Source organism: Populus euphratica, unplaced genomic scaffold (assembly GCF_000495115.2).
Source record: "Populus euphratica unplaced genomic scaffold, PopEup_1.0 scaffold186.1, whole genome shotgun sequence".
Lineage (NCBI taxonomy): Eukaryota > Viridiplantae > Streptophyta > Magnoliopsida > Malpighiales > Salicaceae > Populus > Populus euphratica.
Genome location: NW_011499992.1, coordinates 232,944 through 251,777, shown reverse-complemented (window position 1 = coordinate 251,777; position 18,834 = coordinate 232,944). Strand labels below are relative to the sequence as shown.

The 18,834-nt window shown below is 35.8% G+C and overlaps 4 protein-coding genes across 6 annotated transcripts; 1 reads left to right on the top strand and 3 right to left on the bottom strand.

The window, feature by feature from the left end:
* The first annotated feature begins 544 nt into the window (after positions 1-544).
* LOC105140430 (mitogen-activated protein kinase 19) lies at positions 545-6,219 on the top strand. The gene is made up of 10 exons (XM_011047265.1): positions 545-1,004; positions 2,268-2,676; positions 2,874-3,001; positions 3,090-3,149; positions 3,730-3,879; positions 3,977-4,132; positions 4,271-4,482; positions 4,589-4,690; positions 4,864-5,027; positions 5,584-6,219. The coding sequence occupies exons 1-10, from the start codon at positions 981-983 to the stop codon at positions 6,009-6,011; spliced, it is 1,833 nt and encodes a 610-aa protein (XP_011045567.1). The 5' UTR covers positions 545-980; the 3' UTR covers positions 6,012-6,219.
* Positions 6,220-6,489: 270 nt separating this feature from the next.
* LOC105140429 (uncharacterized) lies at positions 6,490-8,646 on the bottom strand. Of its 3 annotated transcripts, none has more exons than XM_011047262.1 (4): positions 8,269-8,646; positions 7,554-8,143; positions 6,788-7,303; positions 6,490-6,688 (listed from the first exon to the last, which is right to left on the bottom strand). In XM_011047262.1, the coding sequence occupies exons 1-4, from the start codon at positions 8,504-8,506 to the stop codon at positions 6,545-6,547; spliced, it is 1,488 nt and encodes a 495-aa protein (XP_011045564.1). In that variant the 5' UTR covers positions 8,507-8,646; the 3' UTR covers positions 6,490-6,544. The 3 variants fall into 3 exon arrangements, with proteins under 3 accessions (XP_011045564.1, XP_011045563.1, XP_011045565.1); XM_011047263.1 differs by having other exon boundaries at positions 6,604-6,708; XM_011047261.1 differs by having other exon boundaries at positions 6,490-7,303.
* Positions 8,647-12,267: 3,621 nt separating this feature from the next.
* Positions 12,268-14,959, bottom strand: LOC105140428 (ALA-interacting subunit 5-like). The gene is made up of 8 exons (XM_011047260.1): positions 14,734-14,959; positions 14,477-14,535; positions 14,288-14,362; positions 14,082-14,198; positions 13,909-13,979; positions 13,297-13,597; positions 12,910-13,199; positions 12,268-12,653 (listed from the first exon to the last, which is right to left on the bottom strand). Exons 1-8 carry the CDS (start codon positions 14,864-14,866, stop codon positions 12,590-12,592), a joined length of 1,110 nt encoding a protein of 369 aa, XP_011045562.1. The 5' UTR covers positions 14,867-14,959; the 3' UTR covers positions 12,268-12,589.
* A 350-nt stretch (positions 14,960-15,309) lies between these two features.
* Positions 15,310-18,001, bottom strand: LOC105140459 (uncharacterized). The gene is made up of 4 exons (XM_011047302.1): positions 17,827-18,001; positions 16,455-17,035; positions 15,749-16,264; positions 15,310-15,670 (listed from the first exon to the last, which is right to left on the bottom strand). The coding sequence occupies exons 1-4, from the start codon at positions 17,999-18,001 to the stop codon at positions 15,533-15,535; spliced, it is 1,410 nt and encodes a 469-aa protein (XP_011045604.1). The 3' UTR covers positions 15,310-15,532.
* Positions 18,002-18,834: the final 833 nt, after the last annotated feature.

The window sequence follows — 18,834 nt, the reverse complement described above, 5'->3', positions numbered from 1 at the left end:
CTAATAATTAATTAGAAGAAAAAGAAGAGTGATATCACTAAAAAAAATACATGTTTATTATTGTATTTTTAATTTTTATTCCCTTTACAGTGAAAAAAGAATATCTTGAACTCAAAGAAAGGAATGGAAAAGAGAGTAACAAAATTAATTGATTAAAATTTGAAAAAATAACAATCTATTGAAACTATAATTAAATTATATTAATTAAAATCTCTAAACAATAACCTTCACTAAAAAAAATATAAAATTTGATGCAATGATATTATATATTAGTTATGATGTTTGTTTGTAATATTTATTTATAAATTTTCTGTTTAGAAACAAATTAAATATTTATTTAAAAATATACGGTCATTTACCGTATCGAGACTCCGTACAGACATAAAGTACCAAAAGAGTTTTCTTTTTCCTTTTGTATGCAAAAATGGAAAATGAAAAAAAAAAGGTTAATAAATAAAAGAATATTTACTATTTGGTAAATAAACGATAACAAGACAAATTATTTTTCTCCTTATTATTTAAACTAAACAATCACTGCAGCACCTCTTTGAATCTCTTTCTGCTGCTCTCTCTTGTTTCTCCTCTCTTGTTCTCTTCCCCTCAGAAGTCAGATCCATCCCGCAACCCTTGCTCTCTTTCTCACAGATCTCTTCCAAATTCCTAAATTCTCACTAATTCAGGAGGTTCTTGTTTCAAAGTTAAAGTCTTTTTGAGTTTTTGGTGCTGGGTTTTGGGAGATAGTGAAGAATTTGAAGTGGGGGTTTGATGGTTGTTGACAAGAAGATTACTTCGAAGCAGAGAGTGACAAGGCAATAGATTTTGTGGTGCTTGTTAGGCAAATGCAGTTGGTAAAACCGTAAAAGTGAAGGAGATATAAATATAAAGCCTTTGTTTTTTGTTCAAAACAAGAGATAAAAGAGAAAAAGTTCTGTTGTTGTTTGGTTTTATTGTTTTGTGGTGGATTTTTGAAAATCTAAAAGATGCAACAAGATCATCCAAAGAAGGTTAGTTTCTCTTCTTCTCTGTTTTCCCCCTCTTGATCTTGATTTTGGTGTCGTACTTTGAGTTCTGTTGTTTTAAAGAATTTGGGATCTGGGTTCTTTGATTCAATTTGGGAAATTTGAATTTTGGCCAATTTTTTTACTCTCAAATTCAACCACCCTATTGATAAAAAAGGAGTTTTAGGATTTTTGCAAGCAATTTTTAATGTCAGAGAAGATGAAAGATCTGATTTTTTTTAGTGGTGATCTGTTCAGCTGGGAAAGTGGGAAATTATCCTTTTGAATTACGATCTAGGTTCAAGATAATCTCTGTTAGGTTGATGAGATGCTGTAGGAAAATGATTTTTTTTTTTTGAAAGTTGAGAAAATTGGGCTTAATTTGATTAGGAAGTAAATATGTAAGATTGGGTTATTATTCTCAATTTGAATTAATTTCATGGTCCATTGGTTTGGTTTTAAAATGCGGTTAGATACTACTTCTAGTTAAACTAATTTAACTCTTTGGATTTGTTGATGATTTGTTTTAAATTTTGAAAATTAAAGCCACTTATAAGTACCTGGTGAGATTAGGTTATTGATGTTCTAGATACATTTTAACTAGGATTTTACCTGCTTGTGTTACTTATATGCAGATGTACGATCTGTTTTTAGCCTTTCTGCTTTGGGATTATAACGTGTTTTCAGTTCTGTCTTAATACTTGTCGAAACAAATCCAAGCTGAAATTCCCCATTTCCAAACTTTGAAAAACCTAATTGATTGATTTTAGGTTAGATGTTTGAAAAATTGGTTCCTAGTCCTTAATGGTTGGGTAAATGGTTCTGATTTTCTCTGATGTGGCTTCCCTTCAGAAAATAAAGGAGTTTTTCTTGATATTTTTACTCTGGAACCTGATTCTGTTCCCTAAAGTTGATGCTGCGCAATTTCTCTACCATTCATCTCTCACTTTTCTTCCCTATTGTTTTTCCCGTGTATTGATTAGTGAAATCTTCTCTCAGCTCGTTCTTCAAAAAAAATTTCAGTGCATTGCGAGCCTTGTATTAAATTGTAATCTGATGTATAATTCATAATAAATGCTTTATCTATACCATCATTTTACCGGGGCCCCCCTCTCCCTCTCCTCTTTTTACCGGAGGCTCTCGGGTACATCCATCGGTGTACATGTTTTCTATTAGTTTGTTAATTTGTTTCTAGATGCTCTTTACCTACTCAATCCCTGCAGCTAGATCATTGCATGATTAGATTTGAAAATTTTTGTGTTTTTTCAGGACTTAAAAGAGATTGACTTTTTCACCGAGTATGGGGATGCCAATAGATACAAGATTCTAGAAGTTATTGGAAAGGGAAGCTATGGAGTTGTTTGTGCGGCAATTGACACTCATACCGGAGACAAGGTGGCAATAAAGAAAATCAATGATGTTTTTGAGCATATTTCTGATGCTATTCGAATCTTGAGAGAAGTCAAGTTACTTAGGCTTTTACGGCATCCAGATATTGTTGAGATCAAGCGAATCATGTTGCCACCCTCAAAGAGAGAATTTAAAGACATATTTGTTGTTTTTGAGCTCATGGAATCTGATCTTCACCAAGTCATCAAAGCTAATGATGACTTGACACGGGAACACCATCAGTTCTTTCTTTATCAGATGTTACGAGCCCTGAAATATATGCATACAGGTGACTCTTTCTTTCTTATCTATTCTGTCTTTCTTTCAACTTTTGAGTCAAAACTTGCCATCTAAACCTTTCAAGTAGCAGAAGGGTCCCTATCTAACTAGTCAGCATCTTATGTAAATGCTGCTGTTATTTTTAAAATTTTAAATTGAAGTAAATTTGGTCTACCTGTGTTCTGAACTAAGGGTTTTTGGCTGCAGCAAATGTGTATCATAGAGATCTCAAACCAAAGAATATATTGGCAAATGCAAATTGCAAACTTAAAGTATGTGACTTTGGGCTGGCACGAGTAGCATTTAGTGATACACCAACAACTGTTTTTTGGACGGTATGTATTTCAGCATTTTGTATCACAAATACCAGTTTTTCCTGTTTCTCTCAGTTTACAAGTTTACATTAATGAATGCATATTGCAGGACTATGTTGCTACAAGATGGTATAGAGCGCCGGAGCTGTGCGGATCTTTCTTTTCAAAGGTATGTCTTATATCTGCCATGTGTGGCCTTTCTTTTCCAGAGCCAACTTGGTTGGAACATGGTCTATGCTGTAGTGGACCAACAATTTGGTATAGGTTCACATGTAATTTACTGGTGCTTGGTTCTTAGATGCTTTTATAATTAGTATTGCTTTACAATGGTAGTTTGTTTCAGTTAATGCTATGGTTATTTCTTTTGTTGAATAAAACTCTGATATTATGTTATTGTCCAACATAAAAAATAGCTTTTTGGTATTTCTTTATTTTCACAACAAGCTTTTGGGATATTAAGCTAAAGGAAAATATAGTACAATGGGTTGTCCTTGTTATGAGCTACAGCATAATATTGAAGCAAAATATTTACTTCTCTATAAAATGATTGAGTGCTTTATAGTAAGCAGTAATGCCTAGATTAAAATAATTGTTGTTCAGGGAGGACTATGAACTCTCCTGGAAGTTGAAATATCTGTCTTTCAGGTAAACTGTGTCAGGTTATGTCTGTTTCTCTGGAGTGGTTTAATTGCATTATGAATCTCTATTATGCTGCTTGTTAATTTTTTTGTGCTTGCACTTGTGTGCAGTATACGCCAGCAATTGATATTTGGAGCATTGGCTGCATCTTTGCTGAGGTATTGACAGGGAAGCCATTGTTTCCGGGTAAAAGTGTTGTTCATCAATTGGATTTAATTACCGACCTTCTTGGGACGCCCTCATCAGAAACCATTTCTGGAGTATGATTCTTTTCTCTTCCCCTCCCTTCTTTCCCAGTCTGTTATAACATTTCCCTTTCATGTTGTTGATGGTAATTTGTATCGGATTAAAATGCAGGTACGGAATGACAAGGCAAGGAAATACCTGACTGAAATGAGGAAAAAACAGCCTGTTCCATTTGCACAGAAATTTCCAAATGTAGATCCGTTGGCACTCAGGCTACTGCAAAGGCTACTAGCATTTGATCCAAAAGATAGACCGACTGCTGAAGAGGTCTGTTCTTTGTCTTATTTACTTCTATAAGAATGGTGTCCTGGCATTCAATTCTTGTTGATAGATGAATGGAGCTTCTTCTGTCACTCCCTACTTTTATTTTCTGCTTTACTGATTGATGTTAGTTTTATATAATAGGCATTAGCTGACCCTTACTTTAAGGGCTTAGCTAAAGTTGAGAGAGAACCATCCTGTCAACCAATCTCAAAGCTGGAGTTTGAGTTTGAAAGGAGAAGGGTAACAAAGGAAGATGTTAGGGAACTGCTATACCGTGAAATACTGGAATACCATCCACAGCTACTCAAAGACTACATGAATGGAAATGACAGCACTAATTTTCTCTATCCTAGGTACTAATTCTTCCTTAGTATAGCTTATCGTACCCTTTTCTGAGTAGTAGGAATTACCTTTTCCATCTCCTGTCTATGTTTACATTGGCTATACTTTGAAATGCAGTGCTATAGGTCAATTTAGAAAGCAGTTTGCATATCTCGAGGAAAACAGTGGTAGAAGTGGACCAGTGATACCTCCAGAGAGGAAGCATGTCTCACTTCCACGGTATGGCTTTGCAATTATTTTTTCCTTTGCTCTCTGAGTCATTGATATGATAAAATGGTTTATGATCTATTTGTTTTGAGGTTATAGAGTATTGTTTTATCTAGAATGCTTGTGATCTTCCACCATAAATGTTGTTTGCATTTCTTTTTATTGATCTGTTCTTTTGCTTGCAGGTCTACAGTTCACTCAAACACAATCCCTCCTAATATGCAATCAACTTCAACCTCATTTGACAGCAGGCAAGTTACAGAAGACACTTCTAAAAATTTTAGAGTACCAGATGCAAGTTTTGGAAATCCAGCAAAGGTTGCAAGGCCCCCTCCGCGAGTGCCATCAGGTACAACTTTGCTTATTTTCTGTAAAGAGGCAATTTTTTCATGACTCAAGCCAAGTGGCTACATGTGTGAAGAACTTTTGTATTTGACTCTTAAAGCCTCTGCAAGCTGTTTCTCTGTCAATTGGATGTTGGAGGGCTTCATCTTTTAGCAGTTACTTTCGTTAAGCATAGACTTGATAACTACAACAATATATGGTTCACCTGAATGTTCAAGGTCTGTAGGGGGAATTGTTGAGTCATCATCATAACATAGTGACTGATGGAAGGACTGGTTTCTTGTTTTTTTCCCCCCATGCATGATCAATTTAGTTTCTATCCTGGCAGATATATGCCATTTTCTTGCTGCAAAAAGCAAATTTTCGTTTGAAGAGCCTGGAAGCAAAGACTAGTTTCATAATTTGTCTTGTGAACTGTTTCACCACATGTCTTTCTAGACATTTTATCCTGCTTCCTGGAATTTTTGGTTTTCCCAGGCTGGATTCCAGCTTACTTTGTGAACCATTAAGGCAACTGAACATCTCCTTATTTTCTTTATTTTTTTTTTTTGGTTGCACAGCAAAGCCAGGGAGAGTTGTGGGAGCGGCTGTACCCTATGACAATGGCAGAAATGTGAAAGATGCCTATGATTCAAGAATATTTTATAGAAACTCGGTTCTCCCTCCCCAGACTGTCTCTCCGCACTGCTTCTTCAGGACAAACACAATGGTGCTGGAGAAGTCTCTCTCTGAGCCTGAAAAAGACTCACAAACCAAACAGCAACCTCCTCTGTGTAATATGGCTGCCAAGCCATCCTCTGTGATGGCCATGGATGTGAACGCCAACCCATATTGCCAACCACAAGCTAGGGTGGAACAGTTAAACGAGAGAATTGCTATTGATGCAAAACTGCTGCAGGCACAATCTCAGTTTGGTCCAGTTGGCGCTGCTGCTGTAGCTGTAGCTGCTCATAGGAATGTTGGTACTGTTCAGTATGGATTAACTTAAGTCTATTTTATTTGAGTTGGTATCACGATGAATTATGCAAATGCATTTAGGTCTAGAATTCGAGGGGGAGTAGTTTTGTCTTTTCTAGAATGATAGGTTTTAAGGGTTTAGTCCACGTCCTGTATCTAGTCGTGCTGTGTAATTAGACATCTTATGTAATTCAATTCGTTGGTCAGAATAAAAATAGCATTCCTAAGAATTTCCGTGGTTTAGATGAACACTCTAGTCGGAAATCACTAATATCGTTTAAGCAACAAAATGGGAAGTGATGCCTGGCCGATTAGAAGAGAGCTGTACATATCAACTAGGTTGAATTTTGGCATTCAGGCCTTTTGTTTCTGTACAATTTGCCTCTATATTTTGGTTTTTTCTCCTTTACCATGGTTCAGCAAGGGAAAATATTAGGCTGATATGAGTGGGTGAGTGGCATTGTGCCTGCCAACGAGGGCAGTACTATTAAAGAAACAGGCTAAAAACATTGACGAAATTCAAGAAGCTAGACTATAATATTCTTCCTCGGGCATTTTGCATTCTTACTCATCGATCATTCTTAATTTTGGAACAACAATGTCGAAGTCACTGACGATCCATTCTGCCACTTGATCGCTGCTGATGTATATTTCAGTTCCCAAGTCAATCGATGACCAGTGTCTCTCCACCGGCTTAGTGCCTGGATCCTGCATCACATCAAAGACGCCTATAAAATAGCAAGCAATTCCTAGCTTGGCGGCATCCCAGACCAGAGGCCATCTTAGAAGAAAGACGAGATAATGTACCTGGTAAAAGTACAGTGCCTGAGACAGCCTGCCCACGTCGAGTTCCCAAGTTCTTGGATCCCCTATCCAACCATCCCCCTTCTTTGCAGGGTACCCGTATTCCCCCCAGATAGGATGGGGGAGAATTTGCAGTATCTCTTGTGCTTGAGGATTGCTATATGGATCGCATGGAATATATGGTTCTTCTACATGCTCAGCATTGCCTGGAGCACACCAGAGGTGGTAAGCATCGTAAGGGTAGTTCTCCTTATCGGTTCTGTGGATCTTGGTTCCATTTGAAAAGAAGTGATAAGGTGGGCACAACTTGAGACTTTCTGGTTTGCACCAAGATTTTGTTTCAGGGTTTATGATCATCTCACTGTATCGTGTAACGTCTGTGGTCACGTCCCTATCGCAAGGTTTTCCATTGTTCTTCCAACACCCTCCTATGTCCATGAGGTAGAACTGGCTATTTGGACCACCTCCTTGCTTTACTTCTAGTCTGAACTTCACTTTGAAATCTGGTGATTTTGGAACCTGAAGGATGTTTATGATGTGCAAGAAAATAAGGTGGTATCCTTCACAAGAAGAGCCTCAGAAGCATAATGTTCTCTAGCCATTTTATAATTTTATGTCGTCAGCATCATTTTCTGTTAGTTCGACGGTGTTTTTTTTCCACGACTCACAACTCCAAACTAGCAAGCCACGCTAATTTTAGGTACATGTAAGATGTTGGATGTTGATTGCCACGATTCTAGAGATTAAATTGGAAGGAAAAGATGCTTACTATTTTGGACATCCCCCTAGTCTCGTAATGATATCCGCCGGAGTATCCTTCTGTGGCGTCCGACCTCAAGTATAACATCAACCATGGATAATTTGATGATGTCTTCAAGAAATGATGGAACACCCAACTCCCTTTACCAATCTCCTTTTCCCAAGTGATGTTGAAGTAAGAAGTGCCATTACTCACTGCTGCCTTTGAAACATGATCAACATTTAAGTCCCACGTCCCGTAGAAACTTCCCTTCAAGTTACTATCATTTTCCCTTTGCAGACTGGTATAGTTATGGTACATCAAGGGCATGTTCATACAACCAAGGCTGAAGCATGGAAATCCAGGTTCTGGTAGGAACGGCGTCGATTTCTTGCCATTTTGGGGACACGTAGCTGCTAGTGTGTCCATGTTTCCGCTTTTGACCATGATCATCCAAAACTGCCATGGTCTAGGATTGTCCTGTACTTGGCATTTATCACCCAAGTATATCTCCTTATTAGCTGCATACACATCTACATTTGAGGCATTAATGCCTCCATACGAACCATCTGAAATGCCAAGCTTGTTGTCTCTTTCGTCTACCATGTGAATAAGCTTTACTGCATTTCACAGTCATGATCATAAACGTAACCTCAGCGAGGAATAAAAAGAAATAGACTCAAGTCCAAAGTAGAATTTATGAGTTTTATCTGGTAAAGTAAAACAGAAAATATATATACAGCACCTTGTGATGTTGAATTATCTACATCGAAACAATCTGCCATCCTAGGACTTCCCATGCCAAAAACTTCTTTGCCAACCTCATTGCACTGATTCCATGCCTCAATTGCCACCCTAAGGCTGTCTCTTCTCATTCCAGGATCTCCAATTGCAGACATGTATTCTTCCCTAGCTATGACATAAAATCCAAGGAGGGAAAAAGCAAGCACACAAAACTTTAGTTTCTCCATAGTTAATACCATGGAGCAACTAGCCAGGAGAAAGATGATTGATTATAGAATACGTTAAATATATCACAAACAAAGGCCAAGCATATTGTATGACAATATTTATCCTGGCAAGCTAAGGTTTTGCTTAAGCAAGTGGCTCAAAGATTGTTAATTCTGAGGCTTACCGTTGTCTACAAGTTTTGTTAATCTGAGAGTTTTTTAAAGATTCAGGACTTGACTCGAATGGGGTTTTGGTGAGACTGTTTGAGACTAGTTTCAAAACTCGACTGGAAATAAGATTAGATAAAAGGATTAATTTATATTTTTTATGTTACTATAAAAATAAAAATAGTAATTATTATAATTATAAATCATGACTCCAAAGACCAACTTGAGCAAAAATCTAAATCATAAATTAAAAAATTAACTTAAGTTAATATATAAATAAAAATAATAATTATTATAATTTTCAATTTCAATTCAGTAGCCGACCGGACGACCCCGCCGTGAGCCGTGTGGCTTTATTTTACTGCTTTTTTGAATCTGTACAAGCACTATGATGCCATTGTCGCTGTTGGGTGGACAGTTGTTATGACTTCTGACAATCATGCTTTTTGGAACTAAAGTATATTCTGATCCCTCATGTTTAGTGGAGGCAACAGTCCTATCCTCCAAGACCAATTAAATCCTCAAACTTCTTGTAAAGTTCCAATTACATCCTTTTATGTTCAAATCACGTGATAAGAACTACCATATAAAGCACAAGCGAGTCCCTAAACTATAAAAGTAGTCACAGTTTCATTATTAAACAAAAAATTAGACCAAAAAGACTACTATTTTTTCTTATATAGGTAAGAAATCGCGAGTTGTTCAAGCCAAGAATGGAAGGCTTCTTAATTTATCATCTTAATTTGCTTTGATTTTTAATAAGTAAACTAAGCTACGATAAGGATATATTGTATACATTTTGGTTTACTACACATATTTTTCATCAAATACAAAAGAATATATTGTTATAAACATATCAAATTTTATTTTAATTTGGATAAATTACATTAATTCCCTATGTTGTTATTAAATTATAACAATAATCAAAAAGTTTTAAAAACTTTATATAATATGGAGGGATATAATTTACTTATAATATTTTAGATTTGTTTTTTAAAAATTATTAATTTAAATTTTATAAATTTTAGAGTTCGTAGGATTAATTTAAATATACGTATATATATTTATATTATTAAAAAAATTAAAAAAAATCCACTATAAATTTGTAAAACGTATATTGTATAAAAAGTATAATGTGATCATAAAAAGTATATTTTTTATACCAAAAATGCTCATGATGGATTTCCTTACTCAGCAGTTGAGCAGCTGAAATTGAAGATCGGAAAACCGGACTCCCATACTTGTGTATACACCACCATGCAGGCAAAACACCAAATAAGTTGTGTGCATGATAAATTCCATTTGAGGCTAGCTTCCTCTGAAAATATTCTAAAGACCTTGTGCTTTTTCATACTACAAGAAAACGGATACAGATATTGAAGGAAGTTGTAACAACCAAGATTTATAGAGTTTCATGAGCAAGCCAAAAGATGATGGGCGATAGACAATGGATCTTGATGATGCGATGGCGAACGTCATACGCTCTGCACACACGCCATGAATGATTTGAAGGGACTAATGTTGAAACTGATTTGAGTTCCGTTTCATTGAAATAAATTCATTTGGAAGACTTTTGTTTGTAAATAACTGGGAAGTGAAGAATCTGACTTCCTCCACGATCTGAAAATTGATTTTCAAGGATGAAATATTCAGTCGTATTCCCGATGAAAATTTATTGTCGGCGAGTTTCTCGTCAGATGTATCATGTCCGTTCATAATTTAACCGGTGAAGTTATTTATCGATAAAAACACAAACATAATATTCATGCAAAAATAAAAAATAATATTTTTAAAAAATCATTCAATTATAATAATATTTAAAAAATCATCCGATTATTTCATACTTTTTAAATGAGATTGTACCTTGTAGGCTTTTGTTTTAAATAACTTTTTTAACAATTAAATAGACGCTAATATGCATTAATTTGAAGAAAAAAAAAAGATATTAATTTTCAGTGGGACTTAAATCTTTTGATTCTTAATTTTTATATGGGCTTCATATAGCCGTATAAAATTTATCAAGGCATTTTTTTTTGTTTGAAACTTACAGAGTTTTTGTTTTAAAAAACATGCTACAAATAAAAAATGTTTTCACAAAACTAAATTAATAAAAAAATGAAAGTTTTGCCTTTAAAAATAATTTTCCCACTCCTTTATTTAAATTATTGAGATTCTTGTGAATTTTTAATTCTTGTGAATTTTTATTGGAATTATCTTGGATTTTTATTAAAAAAACAACATTCTTAATAGAAGAAGGTGTTTCTCATAAAAAAAAACATAAATAAAGAATGTTTTCTTTAAGTTTAAAAAATACATTTTTATCAAATACAGTTTAAATATGTCAAACTCCTACTTTATTTTAATCACCATAGAATTAAATAGAAATTAGTTTTAAAATAACCCTCGATGCTGCAAGGGCATACAAGCTAGTTTTAACTACAAAAAAATAGATTTCTTAATTAACTAGTAAATCTAGACATGTTTCTCACATTATAATTAACATTTTTCTAAAAAATAAATTAGGATTTGTAAATATTTTCTAAATCTAGTTTAATTCTTGACTCTCGAGTATTCTGAGGTTTGAAATGAGATAATTTAGATTTTTAGGATATTTTAGAATTATTATTTATGTCTAAAATATGCTAAAAAATAAGGTATTTGGGTAAAAAAAATGATTGAAGATAGGATATTTTAGAGTTATTATTTATGTCTAAAATATGCTAAAAAATAAGGTATTTGGGTAAAAAAAAATGATTGAAGATGCTACGATAAGGTATTTAGGTATTTTTAGGTATTTGGGTAAAACTAAGGTATTTATTTCCAAAGATTGAAGATGGGTCTTTCTTGTTAAGCCATTCTGTGATTTCTGTTCTTCACTAAGGTCTTGAACTAGTGGATAAACTAGCACAACCTTCTTCATGGCTGTAACTGAGTTCATCTACTTTTATTTTCCTCGGTTCTTTTTATGGCTTCTAATCAACATTAGATAAGAGGACACTTCCGGACACCGAAGAATCCGTTCTTTTAAGTGTAATGTTATCATTTTCATGATCACATGTATGTAATTAGACAGCAAGAGGAGAAGAGTATCTCCTGACATCTCAAGGCGTGAAGCTGAAGAAAATACAGCATGGTGCCACTAACCATGAACTGAACGGTCACAATATTGAGCGATAAAGCCTCTGCCAGAACCCATGTCTGAAGAAATCTGAAATGAGCAAATCTGGCTTTAATGCAGTCAACATCTCGGAGAAGCTACAGGTTGACATATCAAGGGCTTCAATGATGGACAATTGAGTTCTTCAAGTTCTATTGGAGGGTGTTCTTTTTTCTTTAATTTGACCAATATTAGCAGGGGTGTTGAACAGAGATAAATCTAGATGTTTCTCTTTGAGAGCTTCTTTGCCAGCCCCATGAAGGGATAAATGTGACTATAAGCTAAACATATAAATAATCGAATATTGCTCCTATTTGCAGCTCCATCAGAATCGGCTTTGTGCTCTTTCTTGATTTTAATGTGGTAAAAAATGAAAATGAAATGAAAGAGGAGAGGATATAGTGTCTAAAGGAACAGAGAATTGTATCATCAAGATGGAACTTCACTAACATATTAAAAACTTCTCAAAGCATAATCACTCAACGATTTCTAATGTCTGGAAAAAGATGATGACAACAGAAGTTTATAAAAATCTTCTAATTATGGAGCATGGCCCTCAGTGTCAGGTCCAAAAGGTATAGAATTTGATACTTGCAAAATATGTTTGACCATGAAAATATTTCCATCCAGCTTGATGGTGCTTGCAAATCCATCTTGAATCCTTCTGTCAGTGGAAGCTCTTGCACACAAAATATGCAGAAGACTGATAAAGCAATGAAGCCTATTCCAGGGATATTCCGAGAGGTTGGATGGACTAATTAGTGAATGCTTTAATGCCCTAATAAACGCTCTTATTTTATATAATATCCTACTGGAGATCTGTTCCAAGACAAGTATGTAGTATCCCCAATATCCCTGCAGAAAGAGCAGACACAAACAGAAATTAAAACAAGAATCAAACACAAACTTATAAGTAAATAATTTTATTCCAAGGAAATTCCAAGTCCTGCTTGGGGCTCAACTTAATCCAGCACGTTCTAGCATGAAAACGGACGAAATTCAACTCATAATAGCATTACTGATCAATTAAACTGGCAAAGAATTTTCTGCAACAATATTTATCTGGATACGTTCACGCTAATGAATACAGACTTTGGACCATTTAACTCACCTTCGCTTGAAGCGATGAATAATCGCGAAGACTATGGCGAAGAGAAAGCTAAATCCACCAACAGTTAGATATGCAATGCCAAGGAACTTATTTTTCCCTCCAAATGCACTCGTGGTAGAAAGGACTAGCAACTTCTCGCCCCCATAACCATATGAGTTATAATTGTTCTTTATTTCAACTTTAATTTCCTCATTAGCTTCAAGGTCAACATCTATCCTTCCATAAAGTTTTCTAAAATTCCGCAGTGCTGCTGGCCGCATCCAAACTATAAGGTCCTCTTGTTCACTTAACTGTTACGTGCAGAACCAACAATGGCTATTACTCATAATGACGAATCAAAAACCTTAAAATATTCTTTCAGTTCACACAGAGGAGGAATATACATACAGGTATGCTCGAATTCAGGGTTGCACCTCCAATCACACCCCCAGTCTGGGAATTTTTTGGATACACATCAGATCCAAATCTACCCTCCTTGTCACTTTCCCATGCTATGTTCATTTTGTTGACTATCAAGGCCTTGCCTTTTACAGAAAAACTATACGTGTCGTTAAACATACTCCATGCAACAAGGCCACAAGGAACGATTGGCTTGTCGCCCACCTTTTGTACTGGCCCACAGTTTTCTAATTCACTGCTCTCATCTGCTTTGCTCTTCAGCTGCAAATCACTTCGACTACTTTTATATCTGAAAGTAGGTTTTCGAAAGTCATATAGGGAAAAGATTAAGAAATCTTAGAAGTGAAGCAGAGGATAATGACATGATGAAGTAACCTTTGTATTGTAAACAACTGGTGTCCTGGATTCTGCATTAGTGTACGTAAAGGAAAATCTTTTGATTGTTCCGATATTTATTTCGGAAGAGTTTAATTTATGAACCAGAGAAATACATCAAAAAAAGAATGAAAGAAGAGGGGCATCATAGCTCCTTCTGCGTATTAATAAGAAAAGAAAGGGCTCATTCTGCATAATCTACAATATAGAAAATCTTATACTCACATGCGGTAGTTCTGGTAGAAATCAGTGAGCTGATAATAGATGAAAACAGGGCTCTTCATGTGCTTTGGAACCTGATAACAGCCAATTAATGTACATTTTACTGTAATTAAAAAATAATTACTAAGAAAAAATGGAAAGTAATTAAGAAATTAACTTCAAACAATTGGACTTACAGTCAATCTCCTGGTACATGTTTTGTCTGTTCCAACACTTTGGATATAATGAAGAATGCGATTGCTATAAATGGGAGGAATGCATTCTCTGTCATAGCGTTCCTCTATCTCCACCACCTACATTTCCACAAAATGAAAGTATGGTTGCTGGCAACCAAAAACAACCTTGCAGTAACCAAGATAATGGAAGGATTAGATTATATTACTTCGTTTGATGCAGACAAGGCTGCTATACCGATAGGAAAGAAGACAATACCGATAAAAGTGAATGCTGCAATGACCTGAATCCCATATAAACAATACAATTACAAAAAATATTCTTATTGAAAATCTAAAGGAAGGAAATGGGCATTATTCAAAATAGAAAAATAAAGTAGAATACGATGTAACCATACTAATTTCGGAGTTATGATTGGTTTGCAAGCAGGAAGCTCCTGTTGTGTGAATCTAGAATCTGCAGCAATGAAGAAACAATTCTATATTTTTAGCAACCTCGGTTGCTCATGATTAAAACGTGTTTTTACACAAACATTACAAATCTCTGACGCAATCTTAAATTAGTTAGCAGTTAATTTATAAAGATCACATACAAGACCACATGCATTACAGAAAACAAAAAACGTAAAAAGGGTCAATTGAAGGGAAAGTGTACATGGGGGTGGTTTCTCGGATTGTGTTTTGGAGGCAGGAATTGGCTCATAACCACCACCTTCGCTGGTGCTTGTGCGATCCAGGTTCACGTCAAACAACGTGGTATCATCCTCGAGGAGTGGAGACATGGCCATACTTACAAGTCGCAATTGCAAACAAGAGAAATGGAGAATCTCTTTCTTTCTTTATTTCCCTTTCTACATTTTCACGCTTTCTTGTTTTCCATTTTAGGGAGCATATGATCCGTCTGCTTCGTTTTGAAAACAATTTTGATTTGTTTGGGGATTTAAATGTAAATAGTGGAAGTTTTGTCGTAAACTTTGGATTATTAGAAGATTAATGATGAGGATCAAATTCCAATTTGTAAGTCTAATTGATTATTTAATTTATAATATGAATTTACTGACTCATTCCTGTAAATAAAAATCATCATGAATTAGGTGCAAAACATGCGTGCGCCAAACGTCTGACTAGTGGAAAATAAAAAAGGCTTAAATTGGCATTAGGCAACGAGCACGATTTTACGATTGAGTGAATCCATATGATTAGTGAAATCAATGATAATAATAACAACAATATATATCCCAAAATAATAACTGAATAATTCAGCAGTTGATGTGATAAGAAAACTACTTGATGTTCAGGAAAATCCAGGCAGCAGAAGGCCTCTTCTAGCTATCATCATCTCTGAACTCCTCTTCTTTTCCTACTAGGGAAAAAAATAATAATCTAACCAGCTATATATCCATCCTTCTCAGGATAAATAGTTGAAACTTCTGATATGATAAGAAACGAACTGATCAGTGAATCTGATCTTTTGGTACGAGAATGTCGAAGTCACTAACAGTCCATTCAGCAACTTGATCATTGCTTATGTATATTTCAGTTCCCAAGTCGATGGATGGCCAGTGTCTCTCTACAGGTTTTGTACCCGGATCCTGCATCGCCATGACAAAAGACATGAATGAACTTCATATGAAGAAGAAGAGGAAAGACTAGGACAGTGCTGAATGTACCTGGTAGAAGTAAAGTGATTGAGATAGTCTCCCAACATCAAGTTCCCAACTTCTTGGATCCCCAATCCAACCCACACCCTTCTTTGTGGGGTACCCATAATCACCCCACACAGGGTGAGGAATGATTTGCAATATTTCCTGGGGCTGAGGATTGCTGTATGGGTCACATAAATTATAGGGCTCCTCAAGATGCAGAGCATTGCCAGGAGCACAGTACATGTGATATGCATCGAAGGGGAAGCTGGCATTGCTTGTCCTATGAACTCTTGTTCCATTAGGAAACATGTGATAAGGCGGGCAACCGGCGACTTTCTCCGGTGAGCACCATGATTCTGTTCCGGGATTTATGATCATCTCACTGTATCTAGTGACATCTGATCTGACATCCCCATTGCAAGGACTGCCATCGTTTTTCCAACAGCTCCCAATGTCCATCAGGTAGAACTGGCTTCCTGGTCCGCCTCCTTGTGTAATGTTTAGCTTGAATTTTACTTTGAAGTTTGGTGACTTTGGCACCTGTATGAATATATGAAATGTTTCGAAAGTATGATACATTGATTAATCATTGGGTTTTGACAAGAATGATGTTAAAATCTGTGTATTGTGTACTTATCTTAGAATTTGAATCTGCAATTTTCAATTGAAAAGTCCAAAATTCAAAAGAACGAGTATGAGAGGAGAACGAAGGGAAAAAAACTTGACTTACTATTTTTGACATGCCCCTTGTTTGGTAGTGATAACCACCGGAGAATCCTTTGGTGGCATCCGATCTTAGGTATAGCATCAACCATGGATACTTTGAGGATGTCTTCAAGTAGAAATGAAAGACCCAACTTCCTTTCCCTAACTCCTTTTGCCAAGTGACATTGAAATAAGAGGTGCTGTTGTCGACAACTCCACTCTTGACATTAGCATCCAAATCCCAAGTCCCATAAAAACTTCCTCTCAAGGTATTGTTTCCATGCACATCGGTATAATTATGGTACATCTTGGGCATGTTCATACACCCTTCTCCAAAGCATGGAAAACGAGATTCCGGTGCAAAGGGCTCTGATTTCTTACCATTTTCGGGGCATCTAGCAGCTAAAGTGTCCATGTTACCACTCTTGAGCATGATCATCCAGAATTGCCATGGTTTCGGATAGTCCTTTACTTGGCATTTGTTACCCAAGTACAGCTGCTTCTTAGGCGCATACCTGTCGTAACTTCTGGCCTTTATTCTTCCGTAGGTACCATTCAGTAAGCCCAGCCTGTTCTCATCCTCACTCACCTTGTGAATTAAGTTGACTTCATCAAGAATCATGGAAAGAAGAAAGGAAAAGAGCTTAGCAAACATATACAAACAAAAAAGTCCTATCACAGAAAACATAATCCTATGATTTCAAAGATCTTGTTGTTTATTCGGGAATCAAATGCAAAACGTCTGTCAAATGAATTACAATTTAAAACATATTTTTATCTCACGTTATTGGTCCTTCTTTAGTTAATTAGTAACATGCAGAAACATGGAATTGAGGGGCCTCCAAAATTTTTTGTTAGTATTGGTCATTTAAGGGAAAAATAAATAAATAAATAAATAAAAACTCGGAATGATCTGACCTAGATGCATGAAGCCCAGAGAGCATGGTCTGCACTCCTTTCCTAAACAGGAAAATGTACTGACCTAGATGCATGAAGCCCAGAGAGCATGGTCAAATTCCAACGAGTAATGTGATAGGTGAAAATATTCTATCCCTAAAAACACGTGGACTAAGTAATTAATAGATACTATTAGTAGAATTACATTGTTAATTAGGATTAATAGGGTTTGCTCGGCCATGATTACAAGTTTAAGTTAAATAGTTTATGCAGAGAAAAGGTTTTAAGAAAAATATTGATATTAATTATGCAAAGCTTCTCTTATAATGAATCCGTAACTTTGGCTTTAATATTTGAAAGGGTTAAAATAAAATAAAAGGAAGAAGGAGATAAAAAACAATCCACTAGTTCCTCGCGTTCTTTTCTTGCGATATATATTAAAAAATTGCATTCATAGTAAGTAAAAGCGCAAAGATGTAGAGGTACTAAACATTTCTCACCAGATGATGTAGAATGGTCAACATCAAAGCAATCTGCCATTCTTGGACTTCCCATGTCGACAGCTTCTTCTCCAACCTCATTGCACTGATTCCATGCCTCAATTGCCACCCTAAGGCCATCCCTTCGCATCCCTGGATCACCAACAGCCGATATAAAATCATCATTGCAAGCCATAACTACAGAAGTGAAACAGGCAAGAAAAAGGAGTTGAAAAAATCTCCATGTGTCCATTGTCATCGCTGTAATTGTGCAAAAGAAAGTGCTCCTTGATTATACGAGGGCAATACAATTTGTATATGTAAGTACTTTAGCCTTTCTGTTCTATTTGAATTTCTAGCTGAAGAGAAAATCAGGTAATGCATCACGTATCTAGAAGGATAATGATAATATAAATCTGGTTAAGGATGATAGTAAGTTGAGTTCTTGTATAACTTCACCAGGTGCAAGCTAAGCTTCCTAGATCAAGCAGTATCCTATGGCAGTGGAACATCGTTGGTTTGTGGACTAGGCAACTGGGTTGGCTAAGACAAACGTAAATGCCAAACTTATCCATTTCTAAATGATAGCTCATGTCAGTAGTAGTCCTTGTGTTGTGTTTCTCTCTCTCAGATCAATCCCGCTAGTCTCCAATTAGATTGGGTTTGAAGCTTAGTTGAACGTTTTACTCTTCTCCAGAGCCATTCGAAGGCATCATGAAGGCATCAATGATTCCATATACACGCATGCCGAGTACATGGGACTAAGGGGAAAAAAAAATTCAAGGGTTTCATCTGCCAATCAATATCAGAAAAGTTCCCCTCTCAATCTGTAAATTGCCTGGCAACACATCCTCAACAGCAAACATTATATATATATATGTATATGTATATGTATGTATGTTTTCCCTTTTAAACAAGCTATCAAATAAAGGCATTCTGAAAACTTATCCCATCTTGCACTAAAAATTAAAGAAGTTCAGCACATAATATTGCAAATAAATGCATCTTCTGCCTTCATATTCCAAATTC

What these genes read in the sequence shown, in the direction of transcription:
- LOC105140430 (XM_011047265.1), top strand. Translation starts at nt 981, where the DNA reads ATGCAACAAGATCATCCAAAGAAG. An exon ending in ATAGACCGACTGCTGAAGAG is followed by an intron (nt 4,133 to 4,270) that starts GTCTGTTCTTTG and finishes TTTATATAATAG; the next exon opens with GCATTAGCTGACCCTTACTT. An exon ending in AAGCATGTCTCACTTCCACG is followed by an intron (nt 4,691 to 4,863) that starts GTATGGCTTTGC and finishes TTTTGCTTGCAG; the next exon opens with GTCTACAGTTCACTCAAACA.
- LOC105140429 (XM_011047261.1), bottom strand. Translation starts at nt 8,506, where the DNA reads ATGGTATTAACTATGGAGAAACTAAAGTTTTGTGTGCTTGCTTTTTCC. An exon ending in AGATAATTCAACATCACAAG is followed by an intron (nt 8,144 to 8,268) that starts GTGCTGTATATA and finishes TGTGAAATGCAG; the next exon opens with TAAAGCTTATTCACATGGTA. An exon ending in CTAGGGGGATGTCCAAAATA is followed by an intron (nt 7,304 to 7,553) that starts GTAAGCATCTTT and finishes AACATCCTTCAG; the next exon opens with GTTCCAAAATCACCAGATTT.
- LOC105140428 (XM_011047260.1), bottom strand. Translation starts at nt 14,866, where the DNA reads ATGGCCATGTCTCCACTCCTCGAGGATGATACCACGTTGTTTGACGTG. An exon ending in TTCTACCAGAACTACCGCAT is followed by an intron (nt 13,598 to 13,908) that starts GTGAGTATAAGA and finishes ACCTACTTTCAG; the next exon opens with ATATAAAAGTAGTCGAAGTG. An exon ending in CCCTGAATTCGAGCATACCT is followed by an intron (nt 13,200 to 13,296) that starts GTATGTATATTC and finishes TGCACGTAACAG; the next exon opens with TTAAGTGAACAAGAGGACCT.
- LOC105140459 (XM_011047302.1), bottom strand. Translation starts at nt 18,001, where the DNA reads ATGGCTTGCAATGATGATTTTATATCGGCTGTTGGTGATCCAGGGATG. An exon ending in TGACCATTCTACATCATCTG is followed by an intron (nt 17,036 to 17,826) that starts GTGAGAAATGTT and finishes TTCTTGATGAAG; the next exon opens with TCAACTTAATTCACAAGGTG. An exon ending in AATCACTTTACTTCTACCAG is followed by an intron (nt 15,671 to 15,748) that starts GTACATTCAGCA and finishes ATGGCGATGCAG; the next exon opens with GATCCGGGTACAAAACCTGT.